General features: G+C 41.8%; 1 protein-coding gene across 1 annotated transcript in view; it reads right to left on the bottom strand.

Annotated features, from left to right (window-relative positions):
* Positions 1 to 21,856, bottom strand: part of fez2b (fasciculation and elongation protein zeta 2b) — a 111,142-nt gene that overhangs the window by 38,099 nt on the left and 51,187 nt on the right. Inside the window, exon 2 of the mRNA XM_067988667.1 lies at positions 12,918 to 13,026. Coding sequence (XP_067844768.1) covers positions 12,918 to 13,026 — 109 coding nt within the window. The remainder of the gene's footprint in view (positions 1 to 12,917; positions 13,027 to 21,856) is intronic.

Below are 21,856 nucleotides of genomic sequence, written 5' to 3'. Positions count from 1 at the left end.
ATATAAATAATAAGTATGTTCTGGAATGGCTTTCTCCTTTTTAAAAAAAAAATACATATATATATATACACACACACATATATATATATAATATAGCTTTTTACTCCATCTAGGAAACAAACAGACCAAGTGTACTAGAGTCCATAGAACTAGAAGAAGCTTGCATAATGTCAGAATCGCTTCTCAAATCATTGTGAAAATGTCTTTAATTATTTCCAAATATGTTTACACTATTACCTGATTAGCCAATGTGCTGGTAAAAGTATTTTCATTGTGTTTTACTGCATGTTAATCAATGCCATCCTATTCTGCAAGTACTGGCAACACACAGTGTTAGGTTTATAAATTTCCATCTTAAACACAACTGTATGTACTGAAATATTATCATTCATAGGCTTTTTCATTGCTTTACTTCACATAAAACCAGACATCCTTGGGCAAAACAAACAAGTTGAGAACATTTAATTAAAGTACAAAAAATATTTCACTCATGCAAGAACCTTTTGTGTTTTAAATACATTATTTGTAATTGCCAATGGCAGTGAATGCACTATTTTATTTAATGTGTTAAGTCAGCAACGAGACCAGAATATAGAAGTATTCTCTCTGAAGCACCGTTGATGATGGAAAAGTATTTTAAAATACTCAGAACCAGGAATCTGCTGATTTAGTTGATCTTACCCAGGGCAGTGGTTGGGCTGCAATTCACCAACCAGAGTGAGTGAACTCTGTAAATGAGACAAAAGTAGATGATCTGGCAGGCCCCAGCTCAGCTACCTCTTGCCTTAAAATTCTGTGCAGTCTGCAGAAAAAGGGTCCAAAGTCTGGAAACTGACCACAGTCTGCCATTTGAGGACCACAGATCTAGGCTCCTGAGGAGAATAGCCAAATGAGAGGGGCACAGAAAGCTGCTGATATTCATAGGGCTTTCAGGAGATACAAGAAAATTTGGTGATAGTCAGGGGGTGGGGGGGCTACAGGGTTTAAGATTTTTGTGAATAGAAAAAATATCTACTTTTTCACGATTTACGCCACTAATATTACCCAAGCAGGACAGCTTCATGAGGAGAATTACACTTAATTCTCATTTTGTGCATTTCACAGTATATTAAAAGATTTTTTAAAATTGCATGAGTAAGGAAAGTACTCGCTGTTCCACCAATCTTCTAAACCACAAGTTAAAGAAGATGTGACAACAGAATATAAGAGGAAGAGCTGAACTGATAAGATGAGCAGAATCAGGTCTCATTCGGTTAGTGAAGCAGTGCAAATGCAATTCAGTTTAGGTTGCTTTCTAAATACATCAAACAATACTGCAGAACTGCAGAGTAGGTGCAGTACTGACAGCGGTGATAAAGAACTGGCAGCACAGAATCACCAACAGAAAATGTAATAACAAATGTGAATTTTGATGGAAGCTGCCTATTGAGAATCAAATGGTAACTGCACTGCTAGCAGGAACTCGAAACAAATCTCTGATGCTTGATCTACACGTACAGCTTCAGGACCAATCATTTTTCTTTCATTAAACTCATTTGAATCTTATTTTGCTTGTATTCATTTTTTAAAATAAAGTTATAAGATACTGTGGCAAAGACAGACCAGACAAATGTACTTGAAATCAAAAATGTCAGTATTCACACAGAATATAAATCTTTCTATAATTCTGGTTCACTATTCACTTATTACAGGAGCGAGCCTGGGCTCAATGGTATCATTCCTGCCTCTGAGTAAGAAGATTATGGGTTTGAGTCCCACTCCAGAAAGCCCGGCGAACAGAGATGAGTGTTTCTGTCTCTGAATACTGGATTGACATCCAGTGGGGTACTCGCTTCCGATGGGAACAGAGTGGCCACCCCTCATCACATCTAGCAGGATCCCCCTGATCAGGCTAATGGCCTGTCCATGTAAAAAGGGGGCTTTGTCACAGCAATGACCCAGAGTCTCTGTTATGAGCAATTAAATAGCATGCACGTCATTGCAAAATGAGAAATGTTGCTGCTTCAGAATTGCTTGGTACAGCAGTTACGGTGGACTACATAAAGTCAATTAACAAAGGTTAAATGTTTAGATCTCTCCTCTCTCTACGGTTCCTAAATGAAACATGTTTGGTCAGTGACAATTCAAGTTTCTGAAATCCACAGCACAAACTGTAAATTCAGTACTAACTGGCACTCCCCACTCAATGGAACCACAAGGATATTTGGTGTTGGAAATCAATATTATTCTAGTGTCATAGAGAGTGATCTTCAGAGCTTGAAGGAGTTCAGGCACATTGTTGCATATGTGTAGGGAGAGCTTTACTCTACAAATTATCAATGATAATACCTAACCTGGTGATGCTGGTACAAAAAGCATCATAACATTCTACTGTCAGCCTTCACTTTCATAAGTACAAGGTACCCTGACAGCCTAGCGGGTAAAGGAATTGCTTGATGTAGCACTAAGCCATACAAACAGCTTGAATTCTAGCTCGGTGATGAATTTGCTGAGGCAGGGCAGCAGTTAGCATTACAACTGGCCACAGCACAATTGGGCATGAAAAATATCAGCCATGGTTCCTGCTCCTGATTGCTGTCCAGGACCCTTGGTCAAAAAGTGCGGACATCAAGTGACAACAATATTGGATTGGGCTGTACTGCCCTCCAATATCAAGAAGCCTCCTAACGCTCAGTGGCCTCAGGCATGAATAATGGTCACTTGGCTGTTGTCTGTGGACCCATACCCAGCAAGAGTCAGTGCCTTGAGGAGAGAAGAAAAAGTTCAGAATTTAATTTGGACATTCAGGAATAAAAAAAATAGTAGCACAACTGCACAGCAATTTTATAAGAAAAAAAGGTTTCAGATATATAGTTATATTCTTCATATATTTAATTTTAAGCAGTGTCAACTTGGCTGAGTGGTAGCGCTCCTGCCTTTGAGTCAGAAAGATGTGAGTACAAACCCCATTACCGAGGAAATGCTGCACTGTAGGAGATACTGTCCTTTGCATGAAATGTTAAACCAGGACCCATCTGGTGGATGTAAAAGATCCCACGGCACTATTGAGGAGAGTACTTTTCCTGGTGACTTGACTAATATTCATCCTTCCACCATCTGGGCCTTTATCATAAAATCAGAAGGCTTATTTCATCAAGGTCGTCAAACACCTAAAACTGTAGTGATAACTGCAGGTCAAAAACAGATTATAATTTTCTTTTATTCTGAACTCTCAAAACATTATTTTGTTTCTTATTTGTGGTATCCGGAAAAGAAAAGGAAAACTATTACTTTTATTTGACCATGTTTCAAAGGGCACATAACAGATGGTTACAGCACAATTTCAGTGAAGACACATTGATACAGTTCATGATGAAGCAACACCGTGCTTCTCAATGGTTCAGTTGATAAGTACAGTGTGGAACTAAGCCACATAGATTAGGAAGGTACCAGGTTCAATCCCTGATCTGTATGAGTTAGCTGATCTCAGCCAGGGTGGTTGTAGGACAGTATAATTGGCCTGTGCACACCTGGGGGTGGGTGGAGAAATCAGATGGGGTTCTACTCTTGATCTCCTTCTGGAAAGTCCACGTGTGGATGTCAAGTGAGGACAGAATCAGGCTTAGTTACAATGTAAAGTCAAAGAGAAAATCCTAGCTCGGAAGTCAACTGTAATATGTCTCCCTCAACTTTGGCCGGGATCAGCTAACTCAGTATGGCTCCTCTACTTCATGTAATGTATTTATTCCCAGAGATCGACAGTCTACATATAAAAAATATAACAGAAGTACAAGTGTATCTCAAGTACACAGCTGGGAAGTAGTCTGTATGTGGGAATAGAGTAGATGAACATACACTGTTGTTGGAATTGATTTGGTGATCCTTCAAACCAGCCACACTGCTATGGGCATTGATCCATTTATCAATATATTGTTCTCAAACTAGTAGGCCAATATTAATTTCTGTCCTGCAGTTAGGTTGCACAGCTTGTTTCTGCAAATTAGAGGTTATCTAGAATTAGATTGAATGATAAGTCTTGCCCTTGAATTAACCCATTCAAAAATACTCCATGTGGAATTCCACATTCAGCCATTTTCTGGTGAACAATGTGGCACAAATGCTAGGGTGAGGCAAGGCAAAGGAACATCAGGTAGAACATACTTGCTCTTTATCCTGGTGTCAGTGGGGCTAGTCTGCTTAGAATATATTTAGGTTTCTTTTCAACTCAGGATATTTTCTAAAACACAGTACGTATTCGGTGGACATGGCAGAAAGTGGTCAGTTTTCTTTAAAGAAATACCCATTATCAGTCTTTGAACAGACAGATCCTAGATACACTGATGGTACATTGTTGAATATGCTCCAAGCACAAGCCCGTGGCTTAAACCACACCACGGTATATCCACTGCAATGTTTAAGTAATGAAATGGATGAAGACAGAGTTCCTTCCAGCATTATAGATGCAAATGTGTTCTGACATAGGGTCTAGACTCGAAACATTAAACTATCTTTTCTCTTTATAGATCCTGATGGACCGATTATGTATTTCTAGATTTTTCTGTTTTAACTATAACTATAGATTTTCTTTTGACGTGTATTTTTTGTTAATTCTTAAGTGTGTACATTCACCTGTTTGTCCTGAAACTGTACATTAATTTTATATATTTTGTGCAGTCACTCTATATTTTGATTGCATAATGCTAGCTCACGGAGTGTAGCGATACATCCAGATACCAATGTTGTTAAGTAATTTTTTTTTAAAAATTAGTTAATCTAAGGTGAGGTCCTCCTTATTAAAAATAACATGCCCTTTATGAATTAAGTACATAAGAACATAAGAAATAGGAGCAGGAGTAGGCCAATCGGCCCCTCGAGCCTGCTCCGCCATTCAATAAGATCATGGCTGATCTGGTCCTAACTTCAAATCTAAAATCATGTCCAATTTCCTGCCCGCTCCCCGTAACCCCTAATTCCCTTTACTTCTAGGAAACTGTCGATTTCTGTTTTAAATTTATTTAATGATGTAGCTTCCACAGCTTCCTGGGGCAGCAAATTCCACAGACCTACCACCCTCTGAGTGAAGAAGTTTCTCCTCATCTCAGTTTTGAAAGAGCAGCCCCTTATCCTAAGATTATGCCCCCTCGTTCTAGTTTCACCCATCCTTGGGAACATCCTTACCGCATCCACCCGATCAAGCCCCTTCACAATCTTATATGTTTCAATAAGATCGCCTCTCATTCTTCTGAACTCCAATGAGTAGAGTCCCAATCTACTCAACCTCTCCTCATATGTCCGCCCCCTCATCCCCGGGATTAACCGAGTGAACCTTCTTTGTACTGCCTCGAGAGCAAGTATGTCTTTTCTTAAGTATGGACACCAAAACTGTATGCAGTATTCCAGGTGCGGTCTCACTAATACCTTATATAACTGCAGCAATACCTCCCTGTTTTTATATTCTATCCCCCTAGCAATAAAAGCCAACATTCCGTTGGCCTTCTTGATCACCTGCTGCACCTGCATACTAACCTTTTGATTTTCTTGCACTAGGACCCCCAGATCCCTTTGTACTGCAGTACTTTCCAGTTTCTCGCCATTGAGATAATAACTTGCTCTCCGATTTTTCCTGCCAAAGTGCATAACCTCACATTTTCCAACATTGTATTGCATCTGCCAAATCTCCGCCCACTCACCCAGCCTGTCTATATCCCCTTGTAGGTTTTTTATGTCCTCCTCACTCTCTACTTTCCCTCCCATCTTTGTATCATCTGCAAACTTTGATATGTTACACTCGGTCCCCTCCTCCAAATCGTTAATATAGATTGTAAAGAGTTGGGGACCCAGCACCGACCCCTGCGGAACACCACTGGCTACTGGTTGCCAGTCCGAGAATGTACCATTTATCCCAACTCTCTGCTTCCTGTTAGATAACCAATCCTCCACCCATGCCAGAATATTACCCCCAATCGAGTGATTCTTTATCTTGAGCAATAATCTTTTATGTGGCACCTTGTCGAATGCCTTCTGGAAGTCTAAATACACTACATCCACTGGTTCCCCTTTATCCACTCTGTACGTTATATCCTCAAAGAACTCAAGCAAATTTGTCAGACATGACTTCCCCTTCGTAAAGCCATGCTGACTTTGTCCTATTAAATTATGTTTATCCAAATGTTCCGCTACTGTCTCCTTAATAATAGACTCCAAAATTTTACCCACCACAGATGTTAGGCTAACTGGTCTATAATTTCCAGCCTTCTGCCTACTACCCTTTTTAAATAACGGTGTTACATTAGCAGTTTTCCAATCTGCCGGGACCTTTGCCGAGTCCAGAGAATTTTGGAAAATTATTACCAAAGCATCCACAATCCCTACTGCCACTTCCCTCAAGACCCTGGGATGTAAGCCATCAGGTCCAGGGGATTTATCCGCCTTGAGTCCCATTAATTTACTGAGTACCAATTCCTTAGTGATTTTAATCGTATTTAGCTCCTCCCCCACTAGAGCCCCCCGTTTGTCCACTGTTGGGATATTCTTAGTGTCCTCTACCGTAAAGACTGAAACAAAATATTTGTTCAGCATTTTTGCCATCTCCATGTTTCCCACCATTAATTTCCCGGTCTCATCCTCTAAGGGACCTACGTTTGCCTTAGCCACCCTTTTTCTTTTTATATAACTGTAGAAACTCTTGCTATCTGTTTTTATATTTTTTGCTAATTTATTTTCATAATCTATCTTCCCTTTCTTAATCAATCCTTTCGTTACTTTTTGCTGTCTTTTGAAGACTTCCCAATCTTCTATCCTCCCACTAAGTTTGGCTACCTTATATGTCCTTGTTTTTAGTCGGATACTATCCCTGATTTCTTTACTTAGCCACGGATGGCTGTCATTTCTTTTACACCCTTTTTTCCTCAGTGGAATATATTTATTTTGAAAGTTGTAAAATAACTCCTTAAATGAACACCACTGTTCATGTACTGTCTTACCCTTTAAACTATTTTCCCAGTCCACTTTAATCAATTCCGCTCTCATACCATCATAGTCTCCTTTATTCAAGCTCAGTCCGCTTGTTTGAGAACCAACCTTCTCACCCTCTAATTGGATATGGAATGTAACCATGTTATGGTCACTCATTCCAAGGGGATCCTTAACTAGGACATTATTAATTCATCCTGGCTCATTGCACAGGACCAGGTCCAAGGCTGCTTGCCCCCTTGTAGGATCAGTTACATACTGCTCAAGAAATCCATCCCTAATACACTCAATAAACTCTTCCTCAAGGCTGCCCTGCCCAATTTGATTTGTCCAGTTAATATGATAGTTAAAATCCCCCATAATTATAGCTGTTCCCTTATTACACGCCCCGACTATTTCCTGATTAATACTTCTTCCAGCAGAGTTGCAACTATTAGGAGGCCTATATACTACGCCCACGAGTGTTTTTTTCCCCTTATTATTCCTTATCTCTACCCAAACTGTTTCATTATCCTGATCCTTTGTCCCAATATCTTTTCTCTGTATTACAGTGATTCCTTCCCTTATTAACATAGCCACCCCACCTCCCCTTCCTTCCTGCCTGTCCTTCCTGATTGTTAAATACCCTGGCATATTTAATTCCCAGTCGTTGTCACCCTGCAGCCATGTTTCTGTAATGGCCACAAGATCATACCCATATGTAGTTATTTGTGCCGTTAACTCGTCCATTTTGTTACGAATGCTACGTGCATTCAGATAAAGAACTTTCAAATATGTTTTGTGACACTTAGTTCCTGCTTTTTCCTTTTTTAACACTTTACCTTTTTCTCCATACCTTCTGTCCCTTCCTGACACGCTTTCCTCTGTCTCCCTGCTCAGGTTCCCAACCCCCTGCCACAGCTTTGATGCTGGGTTAATCGCCTTGCACCTTCTAGTTTTTATTTTATCTCTCGTGCCTAAAGTACACTTTCTTTCCGCTGCTCTACGCTTTTCCCTTTCACTTGTTCTTGAACAACTGTTTGTACTATTTGTATTGTAGATTTCCCCTGGGTCTTCCCCTCTCTTGCTGCTCTCAACTTTATTCCCTTCTGACTCCCCGCTCAGGTTCCCATCCACCTGCCACTCTAGTTTAAACCTTCCCCAACAGCACTAGCAAACACCCCCGCGAGGACATTGGTCCCGGTCCTGCTCGGGTGTAACCCGTCACGCTTGTACAGGTCCCACCTTCCCCAGAACCTGTCCCAATGCCCCAGGAATCTAAATCCCTCCCTCCTACACCATGCCTGCAGCCACGCATTCATCCTGTCTATTCTCCTGTTCCTATACTCACTAGCACGTGGCACCGGTAGTAATCCTGAGATCACTACCTTTGAAGTCCTGCTTTTTAATTTATCTCCTAACTCCTTAAATTCACCTTGCAGGACCTCATCTACCAATATGGACCACGACTACTGGCTGTTCACCCTCCCCCTCCAGAATTGTAGAAAATTTTACACTAGCACAAGGCCTGCCCTGATTATTCAGGAATATTTTAAGTAGAAGGATCTATTTAAAATATTCCTGAATAATCAGGGCAGGCCTTGTGCTAGTGTAAAATTTTCTACAACAATCTTCTTGATGTACATTTTAACAATGAATTTTCAGAGAAATCAGCACTCTGCCTATCTAAATGAGGGCGTGTCACTTTTAACCCACGTACATACAATTATTTCATTTAAAAAAATGACATGGTCACAAATGTATAAATTGGTGCTTCACCACCTAAATATATTTAAATAAAATTATCAGATATATTTCTGTTATTGCACTGTACAATATTTTACAAATCTAGTGGTCAGGTCCCAGGAGAAAGTGAGGTAGTTTACTGGGAAAGACCTCAAACACTACACTGGACATTACTTAGTGAAAGATCAGAGGGCAGTTTGGAATAAGGTTCAATTAATGGTGATTATGGGGAGAAATTGCTGGCACTTAGCAAACAGCCAGCACAGACGTGATAGGCCAAATAGCCTCTTTTTGTGCTATAAACTTCTATGGTTACATCAGCAAAATCCAGGAAGCAGTGTTTGTATTGAACATGTGGGTTCAAAGCCCCACTCCAGACATCCTCTGCTTTCAGTGCAGGACAGTGCAATTATTTTAATTCTGTATTTTACTCAAGTCTTTATTTAAAAGTAAGTAACACCAATTGTATTTTATCGAATTGTGGGTGATTACAATGGGGTGGGAGGAGTGCTGCATTGTTGGAGGGGTTGCCTTTTGAATGAAATATTAAAGCAAGGCCCATCTGCCTATTCAGGTGACAGCAAAAGATCCCATAACACCATCTGAAGAAGAGCAGGAGAGTTTTCCTGATATCCTGCCGAACATTTATCCCTCAACCAACACCACCAACAATTTGCATTTATATAGCGCCTTTGACGTAGTAAATCATCCCACGGCGCTTCACAGGATCAATCATCAAACAAAATTTGACACCGAGCCAGATAAGGACATATTAGGACAATGACCAATTGCTTGGTCAAAGAGGTAGATTTCAAGGAGCATCTTAAAGGAGGAGAGAGGTAGAGAGACGGAGAGGTTTAGCGAGGGAATTCGAGCTTAGGGCCTAGGCAACTGAAGGCACTGCCGCCAAAGGTGGCGCGATTAAAATCGGGGATGCGCAAATGCGTAATTGGAGGCGCAAAGAGATCTCTGAGGTTTGGAGGAGGTTACAGAGATAGGGAGGGGACGAGGCCATGGAGGGATTTGAAAACAAAGGATGAGAATTTTTAAAATCGAGGTGTTACCGAATCAGGAGCGAGCACAGAGGTGACGGGTGAACGAGGCTTGGTGCAAGTTAGGATACAGGCAGCAGAGTTTTGGACAAGCTCAGGTTTATGGAGGGTGGACATGGGAGGCCAGCCGGGAAAGTACTGCAATAGTCGCGTCTAGAGGTAACAAAGGCATGGATGAGGGTTTCAGCCGATGAGCTGAGGCAGGGGTGGAGATGGGCGATGTCCACCTCCGAGACCAAGACAGATTAACTGGTCACTTAGCACATTTGTTGTTTGTGACACAAATTGGCTGTTGAGTTTGCTGACATAACAATAGTGAATACAGTTGCTTAAAAGTAATTCATTGGCTGTGAAATCCTCTCTTTAAAACAGAAATGATATCAGCGACAGATTTGCAAAAATCCCAACTTTACACAGTCCCTTACTTCCAATGTAGAACGGGATGTAGAATTCAGTGGCACTAATTAGTGCCAAACACTAATTGCAACTTTATTACCACAAACTGTCACATTCTATGCAATCCGTAAAGTAATGGGGCCATTGCTCTGTAGTTAACCAACAAACTACAACAAAGAAACCAATGCTTTCATGCCCGTCTGCAATCTGACCACATCAAAAGCTGAAGGTTAACAAAGTCCACTCATCGTGCTTTGAAAGCAGTGGCAGTACTGCATTATAAATGAGCCAGCACTAGTATCTTGGGGGGGGGGGGGGGGGGGGGGGGCAGGGAATAGTTGGGAGAAGAGAGATGGCACCTACTTCTAGCGATCCCTCCCTGCACCTCCTGAGGCAAACTGCCACCAGCCGAAGCCTTTTGTTTGCACTCAGTGGTGTTGAATAACACAGGCCAACACAGATTTTCTCCCGAGTTGGGGGAAAGCCTGTGAACAAAAGTTGAAAAATTCCAAACGTGCCATAAAAGCAACCACACATGCACAAACTCTAGCAATTGCTTTAAAGTTGAATACTTCACATCTTGTTAGCGGCCTGGTAGGGTTACCCCAGTGACTCCCACAAGAGGATTGAGGGCATGCTAGTGTTACGGAGGTCCAAACCAGCCTAGTGCACCACAGAATGTATGCGATGCAGTGGTGCAGCCACCAACGAAACAACGTTCAACACAAAACACCCTGTGCACACGCGTACACTCTCACCCACACATGTTGTGTAATCACTAACTGTAGCCATGCTGAATGAATGGATAGTACAACTATTGTGAATATTGTACTAATTACTTAAATAAATTATTTAGAATTTATTTGAATTTTAATGACTAAGAAGTGTAGCAGCTGTCATAAGTCCCAGAGTATATTCTTCCAAAACAAGTCTATTTATTTCCAGCAGCCCTATCTATCCTGCAGAATTTGCTTTTTACAAATATTGCTCCATTACCTAGCAGTCACCATACACAGTGTGTACCAAAGGAGCAAAAATGTGGATGGGAAGTATATTAGTAATGGAATGGAAGATGGGGAAGGTTGCAGGTTGAACAATTTGGATTCTGGAAATTCCTGCCTCCAAATATAGGTAAAACAATCTGGGAATAGAAGGAAAACTGTCAGACAAAATACAGATGACAAAAAACATAAAAATTAACAAGTCCTACCACCCAGGACTAGACTCGTTTTCATGAGGAGAGGATTTCTTGCATCAGCAGAAATTGGCAAACACTGATTTTAATAATCCTTACATAGGGAGCAATAAACAGTCAGAAACCATTCTGCAAGGCCATCTAGCAATAGATGTGGAGATGCCGGTGATGGACTGGGGTTGACAATTGTAAACAATTTTACAACACCAAGTTATAGTCCAGCAATTTTATTTTAAATTTAAAATATTTTGAATTTAAAATAAAATTGCTGGACTATAACTTGGTGTTGTAAAATTGTTTACAAACATCTAGCAATAGAGCAGATGTAGCCAAACAGAAGAAATCTCAGACGTGATACTTTACATCTCCTTCAGTGAAGTAAAATAAGAGGCACACTTCATTCAGCAGCTCACTGGCTTGCAATAGGAACTCTAAGCTTCATTCACTAGAGGAGTTCTAGCTGTGGGAACATTAATATCAGTGGACTGTTAATACTTTGGGGGTAATTTTAAACCCCGCCAGGACGGGTGGGGAGAGGGTTAAATTGTTAAAAATGGGAAACCTGACCCCAATCCGTTGCAAAACTGCCTATTTCCGGTTTTACCAAGGTGGGTTGGGGGACAGCCAAGTAACCCACTTCGGAGAGGTGGGTGGGTAATTATAATATGTTAATGAAGCTCCGTGCCTCAGACTTTGTCAGCAATTTGAATGTAACACCTCCAGCACTGGTTTCTTGGGGCTCAGAAAACTCGGCAGCTAAAGGGAGGCGAGAATTGCCAGATCCAGTTAAGTGTCCTTCCAGCACTGCTTGTGGGGCTGGAGTGCTTCCCCCCGGCACCCCTAGCAAAACCGTTACAATCTTCAGACCCCCCCCCCCCCCCCCCCCCCCCCACCACCGATTGCGGTATTGTACTGCAGGCTTTCCCGCCCGGCAATCAGCCAGCCTCTGAATCTGGCTAGCTACCGGGCGGGAAACAGAGTTAGAAAATTCGAATAAGGTCCTACTGTTAAATTCGGCAGGACCTCTGCCTATCTCGTATTTCCTGGCTGCTGACAGGCGCCCCCGCCCTCTCCCCACTTCCCTGTAAATATCACAGCCTCGTTATTAATTTCCGTTTGTAGCATTCAGTCTATGGCGAACCAAAATGTGGGTCAACCTGGCTGCACCGCGTGCACTGCCTGAACAAGGCTACAAAGTTGCTTTTATATTTGTTGTATTTTCATTTGAATTCTGGAAGTCTTCTGTCCGTGAGTTGGCTCCCTGTGTTTACGTGGTTTTATCTGGGTCTACAAGTCTGCTGCCACTATGGAAAAAAGATTAACCCCACAAAATGCCAGGAGGGGACACACAGATAACAAAATCTGAATGAAACGGCCAATATAAAAGGATCGTAAATTTACACCTATTTTATCAGCAAAGTGGCATTTGTTTTTGTGGTACTTTAACCACTGATTCCCAAAAGGTTAGGCTTAAAAATATCATTTATAAATCATATGAAGTAACTCATGATGATCACAACTGATAAGCTGATTTTATAACCAGAAACCAAAATCTGCAAACTTAGTGATGTCCAAGTCAGTAATGACAAATCACTCACCGCCTTTTCCGATAGGTTCAGTGTTGGCAGGTGCAAAGCACGGGTGTGGGATGTCTTCCAGTCCACAGCCATTACATTACCATAGTTATCAGTCAGCGCATTCCAAATCCTGGAGAGAAAACAGATGCATCAACAGAATGACAATGAGGTAAGTGACTGTACACAATCTGGCAGAAATTCAACTTTGCCTCAAACACATAACCTAACCTTCAATCCAACGCAACAATGTCTCAGATATAATCTTATTCAAATAAACATCTATGTTTAGAACATCTGAAGTTCTAAACTATATCACTGCTGTTGAACTTCTCCTGACTATTATGTAACTTTGGGATTTAAATAATATTTGCAAAGAGCTCCCAGAAAATATATTCACAAACCAGAGCTTAGCTGGCATTATGCCATGTAATTGGCCCAAATGGGCATCGAGAAGCAGCATAACCTGGATCTGCAGCCACAATGCCCAAAGGCTCATTATCTTGTTCCCATTTAGTCAGGTAGTAAGGGAGACCAAGCAGAGCAACATACTTTTCCACAAAAAAAAACATCTGAGCAACATTGCCATAGGTTGCCTTACACAGCCTCCTCCATTAAGGAATGGTGCACGGCAAAAGGACGGGGAAAGGGTGAGAAAGAATGAAAATAGTACCATTTGCTCAAAAGCTCAATTATTGTCTATGCAAAAATTAATACTCTAGATAAATCTTGGCAAAAGAACAAAGCAATTCAAAGTGACAGTGTGGCAGTGAAAACAGTACTGACTGTTAATGCAAGCAAATCACTCATAGGCAGAAAGGCCAGTTAATGTAACACAGTAACTATGCTGTCCAGTATGGTTCTTTCTATTCCAACCAGAATGCAACACTACAAAGGGCTTCATCTCTATCTTTATAGCGAATAGAAGTCAGAAAAATCAATTACATCTTGGATTCTATTGAAAAAAATTAAGTGAACTAACTTAGGCAGCTTTTAGCTGTCAGATCAATATAGAATCATAGAATGAAGCCATTTAGACCATCATGCCTATGCCGGCTATCCAATTAGTCCCACTCCCCTGCTTTCTCCATAGCCCTGCGAATATCTCCCTTTCAAGTATTTATCCAATTCCGTTTTGAAAGTTATTACTGAATCTGTTTCCACCACTCATTCAGGAAGTGCTTTCCAGATCATAACAAACCGCTGCGGAAAAACAATTCTCCTCATCTCACCTCTGGTTCTTTTGTCAATTACCTTAAATCTGTGTCTTCTGATTACTGACCCTTCTGCCACTGGAAACAGTTTTTCCTTATTTACTCTATCAAAACCCTTCATGATTTTGAACACCTCTATCAAACCTCCCCTTAACCTTCTCTGTTCTAAAAAGAGAACAATCCCAGCTTCGCTAGTCTCTCCATGTAACTGAAGTCCCACATTTACCATTCTAGTAAATCTCCTCTGCACCTTCTCTAAGGCCTTGACATCCTTTCCAAATACTTCAACTGAGGCCTAACCAGTGTTTTATAAAGGTTTAGCATAACTTCCTTGCTTTTGTACTCTGTGCCTTCATTAATAAAGCCTAGGATCCCATATGCTTTTTTAACAGCCTTCTCAACTTGTCCTGCCACCTTCAAAAATTTCTGTTCGTAAACCCCCAGGTCCCTCTGTTCCTGCACCCCCTTTAAAATTATACCATTTAGTTTATATTGCCTCTCCTCATTCTTCCTACCAAAATGAATCATTTCACACTTCGTTCACACGATGCGTTAAATTTCATCTGCCATGTGTCTGCCCATTTCATCAGTCTATGTCCTCCTGGAGGACAGGAACATTTAAAAATGTATTTCCCTTTTAACCAACTACAGCTATCTTCAGTGCTGCTTGATTAAATCTGACATCTTGAAAGCAGCACATCAGGGATACCATTAAACTGTATCTCAGTTGCATGGAGTAATTGACTGAAGAATTTACCCAGGGTAGTAAATGATAGCATTCAAACTCAAATGATCAAAAATCAGTCAGAAATAAAAAACTATTAACCACCCACAACTTGGTCAGTTTGTTGTTCTGTTGTATGAAGAGTATCTCACTATGAACAGTAAGTTAGAGGTAAAGCATCCATGTCTAACAAGCACAAATAAGTTAATGTTTTTCTTTCATATATATGAAAGAATGCATAAACTTACCATTAACATTTATAGCATGATTATGAAAGCGATCTTAAAAATTGCCCACCTCCCTATGGAAGCTTGTTGACACAAACTTATAACACCACTTGCAGAAACATTTATTGACATGGTAACAAGATATTAAACTCTCATCTCGCAGAGGTACTTTCTCATTCCTCCCCCCCCCCCACCCCTTCCCCAGTTTAGCTACAAAGACATATCCCCATACAGTCGATATCTCCTGGGTCAGTCTACCAAGAGGAACATTTTAGTGGTGCATGAATAGGCCCAGATAGCCCTGAATTCTTGCTCTCCCTCTCTTTCTCGCCCCACCACCCCCCACTGCACCTATAGCTGGGGCTGGCAGATCCTATAGTCTGAGGACGTGCAGTGTGAACAATTCTCTCGGATGTATTAGTTGCAATTAGTCAGCTGAACTACTTGAACGTAGGTCTTCAGAGCCAGTGTCTCCTTGATTGTTATCCAAAATGGTGGAGGACAAACCTCAAAAGCCTTCTTCAGGTAAAGTTTTTATTGAGGGTTTTTAAAAAAAAACAAAGTGACTGAGTGTAGATGTGCTTGAGGATGAGAGAGAGAGAGAGAGAGAGAGAGATAGATAGAGATAGATAGATAGATAAAGGGAGACAGAGACACATACAGACAGATGAACAAAGAAACACAAAGACAGATAGACCAAGAACCAATCATAAAAAGTTTACAGAAATCTCTTCGGAACTTGCAAACCACTGCTACAGACCTGGAACACACCCCCCTCTACCCAATGCTGTCAAGGCTCTTACCAACCCAATGCTTTCACTGCTGACAGACCTCAGGGACCTACCAGTGATCGAGGCCTCTTTCTTCTACCACATTTTCCTACTGTTTTAATTTTTGTTCTTTTCTCTATCATGGGTTCATGTTTCATATTGTTTCCCCATTGACTTTCTTTTTAGCTCTTTCGCCACCCCCACCATCTATAGCACCAAACCTGCAACTGCTTTATATGAGGAAGAAAAGGAAACTATTACAATTTATACCAACTTCTTTGTTGAATGTGCTGACTGGTAGACAATTCTCTGAGTGATCCTTCCTTTTCATTGAAAATTCTTGTTTCTCCCTTGAAATTCTAACTTTTCAGTCCAATTTCAAATAAGTTAAATTTGCTATCCGTGAAATTACTGGATTTCAACTCGTGCTTTAATTGTTAGTAAATTATCTTGGAACGACTCGCTAAGCATTTAATAAAAGTACTTGTGGAACTTCCATGATGTTGCTCACGGTAAGATTGGAGGATGCACTTTCTCTCTTGCTTGTTTGCCACGTTACTGTTTTCTCACTGTCCCTCTCTTCTGCTTTTGTGTCTTTCTTTTCTCCTGCTTGTGTGCTTCTGGGTCTATTCTCTTCTGCTTCCTTCTCAATCTTTTTCTTCTTTCCTTTTGGGTGGGAGGTGATGGGTTGCATGGCAGAGATGGACACTGCTAAAGGCTGCAGGTCGGATTTTATACCCACACGTATGAGAAAAACGTGGATTAAAGTGGAGCCGGGACCTAGGCAGCAGGCCAGCTATTTCAAATTTAGGAGAGCAGCAGGGTTCCAAACATTTATCTAGAAACTTGATCCTGTGTCTTTTGTAAAACTGAACCGATGGCCTCCCAACCTTGTTCAGTAATCTTCATGGCTTTAGCTGCATTTTACTTTTCAATTTGCAAACCCATGGCCTCCTGATCCCAATCAGTAATCTTGGCAGCTTTAGCTGCACCTTAGTTTTCAATTATTGAACCTGTGGCTTCCCGACCCCACGCAGGAACTTTTGGGGCTTTAGCCGCACTCAAGGAAAAGAGAGGAAGAACTCGCATTTATATAGCGCCTTTCATGACCTCAGGACATCTCCCAGCCAATGAAGTACATTGAAATGTGATCGCTGTTGTAACGTAGAGAAACGCAGCAGCCAATTTGTGCATAGCAAGGTCCCATTTACAGCAATGAGAAATGATCAGGTAATCATTTTAGTGGCGCTGATTGAGGGATAAATATTGGATAGGACATTTGGAGAATTCTCCATCACTTCTTCGAATAGTGTCATGGGATCTTTTAGGTCCATGTGATTGGGCAGATGGGGGCTCAGTTTAACATTTCATCTCTGACAGTGCAGCATTCCCTCAGTATTGCACTAAATTATGTGCTCAGATCTCTGGAGTTGGGCTTGAACCCACAAGTTCTGACTCACTGAGCCAAGGCTGACACTATTATTTTTAAATATCTGCCCACTGTCTCCTGCTGCCTTATTTCCAGGGAAGCAAGAGGCAGTGGGCAGGCATGCCAAGGAAGATTAGACAGTAGGTGTGAGAGGCCATGGATTCAAGAGACAGGGGCAGCAGGTGATGGACTGTTCGGATCAGGGAGCGGGGTGGAGAGACAATTTAAAATAGTCAGATGCAGAAGAGAAGAGGCAAGGCCAGGGAGAAAGGTTGGAATTGGGTCAGGGCCAGGTCAGCTCGGAGACAGAGAAAAGAGGCCCAACAGCAGCACCTATTGTTGGGAGGTCTGCACTGCATGGTAAGTAATTATATCTATCTAGGTTGTGTAGGTTTGAAAGGTAAGGCACCCAAGTGTTACCCAAGGCAGTACTCACCAGGTGTTAGGAAATGTTGCACAGGCATGACAAAATTATGACACAGAAAGTAAGTGTGACAATTGGAAGTAAATGTAGTCACAAGGCGTTCAGGTGGCTCGATGTCAAATTTTGTTTGATAATGCTCCTGTGAAGCGCCTTGGGACGTTTTACTACATCAAAAGGTGCTATATAAATGCAAGTAGTTGTTATTATATTAGAGATTTACAAACTGGAGAAAGTATTTACATATTGCCTTCTTCACCAAGATTAACCAGATCCCATGAGCATTTAAAATTCTATGAAGTTTGCTGCAATGAAAATGTCGACTGGCTGAATCGTGGCGCTCTATCAACATCAAAGATACATAATCAAGTAGTTGCAGAAAGGAAGGCTGAACAACTGTTAAGGATTGCTGGCAATGAAAGACTCTCATGGGACACCAGCAAGAACCATTTAAAACACATCAAAAATATCTTTAGTCAGATTGCTCAGCGCTGCAGCCTTTAAGAGTTCAAATTTGGGTGCTAAAATTTGCAATTTACTGAGCAAAGTTTAGGGAAGCAGTAGATTATAAAAACAGAATAGCAGTATCTAAAAGCTATGAGATTTCTCATCGACATCAAAACACTTTAAATGTTTATCAATTTCAGTTTATTTCACAATCAGAAAATATGAACACTGCTTTGCATCATCTCTCACAATCATCTGGTCTCATACGCTAGGTTTGAATTTGCAATTTGTCCCACCTCAAATGCCACTGCAATTTCTCATTTACATACACACAATTACACTAAGGGAGCCTGTTAGACAGATAAAGCCTGACAAACATTACTTTGTTTCTCCGTGCATCATTGTTTTTTTTAAAAACTGCAAGCTCCCCTAATGGGTAAATGCACTGCAAAATGTGGTACTGAGCCATAATTATCAGAACAGTGGTGGGGATGCTACAGTTGAACTCAAAAACTACAATGCAAAATGCAGTGTGATTATTAAATAGTGGGAAAGTTGATTTATAGGGACAATGATTTGCAACTACAGTTCCTTATATGTCAAGTTTCTGATGCTACCCATGACTCATGGGAGAGGTGCTGACTAGAAGCTAGAGGAGAGGAGGAAAATAGCATTATAGTGGACCAGCTCACCAAGTCACTGGAATTGGAACGGTCAGGATACCATTTCTATCAGGGAATTGGGAATGGTACAGGGACACCTATAGGAGGCGGCAAAGTTAAAAACAGGGCTAAAAAGGCAAAGAAGATAAGCAAAATTTGTTATGAAAACTCAATGTACTTAAGACAGACTTGATAGGCCAAATGGGTAGTTTCTGTGTTGTAACATATGATTACAACAATAATTTGCATTTATATAGCACCTTTAACATAGAAACACACCCCAAGGAGCTTCATAGAAACGTAATCAGACAAAAATTGACACCAAACTAGGCCATTAATGGCAGGGGGGGGGGGGGGGGGGAGGCAGAGTTGGAGGAACAGAGGGTTGTAAGGCTGGAGAAGATTACAGAGCTAGGGAGGGATGAGATTTAAACATGAGGATGAGAATTTTAAATTTAAGAAGTTGGGGGACTAGGAGATAATGTAGGTCAGCCAGCTCAGGGGTGATGGGTGAGCGGGACAGTGCAGGATATGATAAGGTAATCGGAGTTTTGGATGAGCTGAAGCTTATGGAGGGTGGAAGCTGAGAGGCCGGCCAGGAGAACATTGAAATAGTCAAGTCTATTGGTGACAATGGCATGGATGAGGGTTTCAGCTGCAGATGGGCTGAGACAGGGCAGACGCAGACGATGTTAGAGGTGGAAGTAGGCGGTCTTTGTGATGGAGAGGCTATGGGGTCGGAACTTCAGTTCAGGGTCAAATAGGATGTTGAGATTGCAAACAGTCTGGATCAAGCGGAGACAGTGGCTGGTGGTGGGGGTCGAAGATGATAGCTTTTGTTTTCCCAATGTTTAACTGGAGGAAACTGCAGCTCTAGGACTGGATGTGGGTCAAGCAGTGTGACAACACAGAGGTAGTACATCTATCAAGAGAGGGGGTGGGGAGTTACAGCCGGTTGTTAGCATACATGTGGAACCACGTCTGCAGATGATGTTGTGAAGGAGCAGTACGTGGAAGAGGAGTGGGCCACAGTCAGATCCTGGGCAAGTCCAGAATGATGATGCATTGGCAGGAAAAGAAGCCATTGCAGAAGATTCTCTGGCTACAATGGGATAGGTCAGAGTGGCACCAGACGAGGGCAGTCCCACTGAGCTGGACAACGGAGGAGAGGCATGGTCAATCATGTCAAAGGATGCAGAGAGGCCAAGAAGGTTGAGGATGGATATAATGCACCACGGTCACAGTCACAGAGACAGAGGACATCATTTGTGATTTTAATTAGGGATGTTTCAGTGCTGTGGCAGAAACGGAAACCTGTTTGGAGAGATTCAAACATGGATTTGAAGGAAAGATGAACACGGATTTCGGAGGAGACATGGTCAAGGACTTGAGAGGAAAGGGAAGTTGGCAATGGAGTGATAATTTGCAAGAACAGAGAGGTCGTGGTTGGGTTTTTTGAGGAGGGGGATGCTGGCGGTTTTGTAAGGGATGGGGATCATACCCAAGGAGAGGGAACCATTTACAATGTCAGCTAGCATGGTGTGGAGATGCCAGTGATGGACTGGGGTTGACAATTGTAAACAATTTTACAACACCAAGTTATAGTCCAGCAATTTTATTTTAAATTCACAAGCTTTCGGAGGCTTCCTCCTTCCTCAGGTAAATGTGCTAGCATGGTGGTCAGGAAGATCAGCAGTTTAGTAGTAATTTTAGTACAAACTTTTAGTACGAAAGCAGATTTCAGTTTGAAAATTGGACAGATTAAGTGGAGGGAAAGAAAATTAAAACAGATTTAAAATCAATTGGGGGCTGGGTATTGAATGCTTCATCAACCCCACTAACCTCCGGTACCTGCGCATGCAGCGCAGACTTATGTGATGAAACTTTCCTCCCTCTGCTGGCTGCAAGAATCCTATCTGAAATGAGTCGGGCTGTCTCAACCCACTGTCTAGTAGGAGCAGGTCCACAGCACAAAAAGTGCCCCTAATTGTTTATCTCACTTGCTTGGGGAAAATGGAAATATCATATTAATGCTGCTCTTCTGAGGTTCGTTGGGAATAATAGAGGGACCTTATTATGCAGCTGGCTGTACTATTCCTCACCTGGGAGTGCACGATACTAACACTGGATAGCTGAAAAGGAAATATTCCATTCACCAGCTTTAACATCCATCATCTTAAAGCAGAAAAATTCATACACAAAAAAAATTCATTAATTTCGATCCGTTAAACAGTTTCTTACTGAGAATGATATATCTATGTTTAAGAGTTTCCTTTTTTGTGTCGGTCCACAATTAGAATTGGGCTTTATGTCAAAGTGACTAGCCCTTGGTTTATAGTGAAGCCAAATTAAGTAACATTTTAGTATGAATATATATATATTTTTTAAAAAAGATTCTACTGCAACAACACCATTCATTACCACCAATTTCAAGCTTTCAGCCCAAAATGCTGAAAACAAGATGTCGACAGTTTTTTTTAATTCGTTCATGGGATGTGGGCGTCGCTGGCAAGGCCGGCATTTATTGCCCATCCCTAATTGCCCTCGAGAAGGTGGTGGTGAGCCACTTTCTTGAACCGCTGCAGTCCGTGTGGTGACAGTTCTCCCACAGTGCTGTTAGGAAGGGAGTTCCAGGATTTTGACCCAGCGACGATGAAGGAACGGTGATATATTTCCAAGTCGGGATGGTGTGTGACTTGGAGGGGAACGTGCAGGTGGTGTTGTTCCCATGTGCCTGCTGCTCTTGTCCTTCTCGGTGGTAGAGGTTGCAGGTTTGGGAGGTGCTGTCAAAGAAGCCTTGGCGAGTTGCTGCAGTGCATCCTGTGGATGGTGCACACTGCAGCCACAGTGCGCCGGTGGTGAAGGGAGTAAATGTTTAGGGTGGTGGATGGGGTGCCAATCAAGCGGGCTGCTTCGTCCTGGATGGTGTCGAGCTTCTTGAGTGTTGTTGGAGCTGCATTCATCCAAGCAAGTGGAGAGTATTCCATCGCACTCCTGACTTGTGCCTTGTAGATGGTGGAAAGGCTTTGGCAAGTCAGGAGGTGAGTCACTCGCCGCAGAATACCCAGC

Source organism: Heptranchias perlo, chromosome 8 (assembly GCF_035084215.1).
Source record: "Heptranchias perlo isolate sHepPer1 chromosome 8, sHepPer1.hap1, whole genome shotgun sequence".
NCBI classification, from domain to species: Eukaryota; Metazoa; Chordata; class Chondrichthyes; order Hexanchiformes; family Hexanchidae; genus Heptranchias; species Heptranchias perlo.
This window is presented reverse-complemented; position numbering and strand designations above follow the sequence as displayed.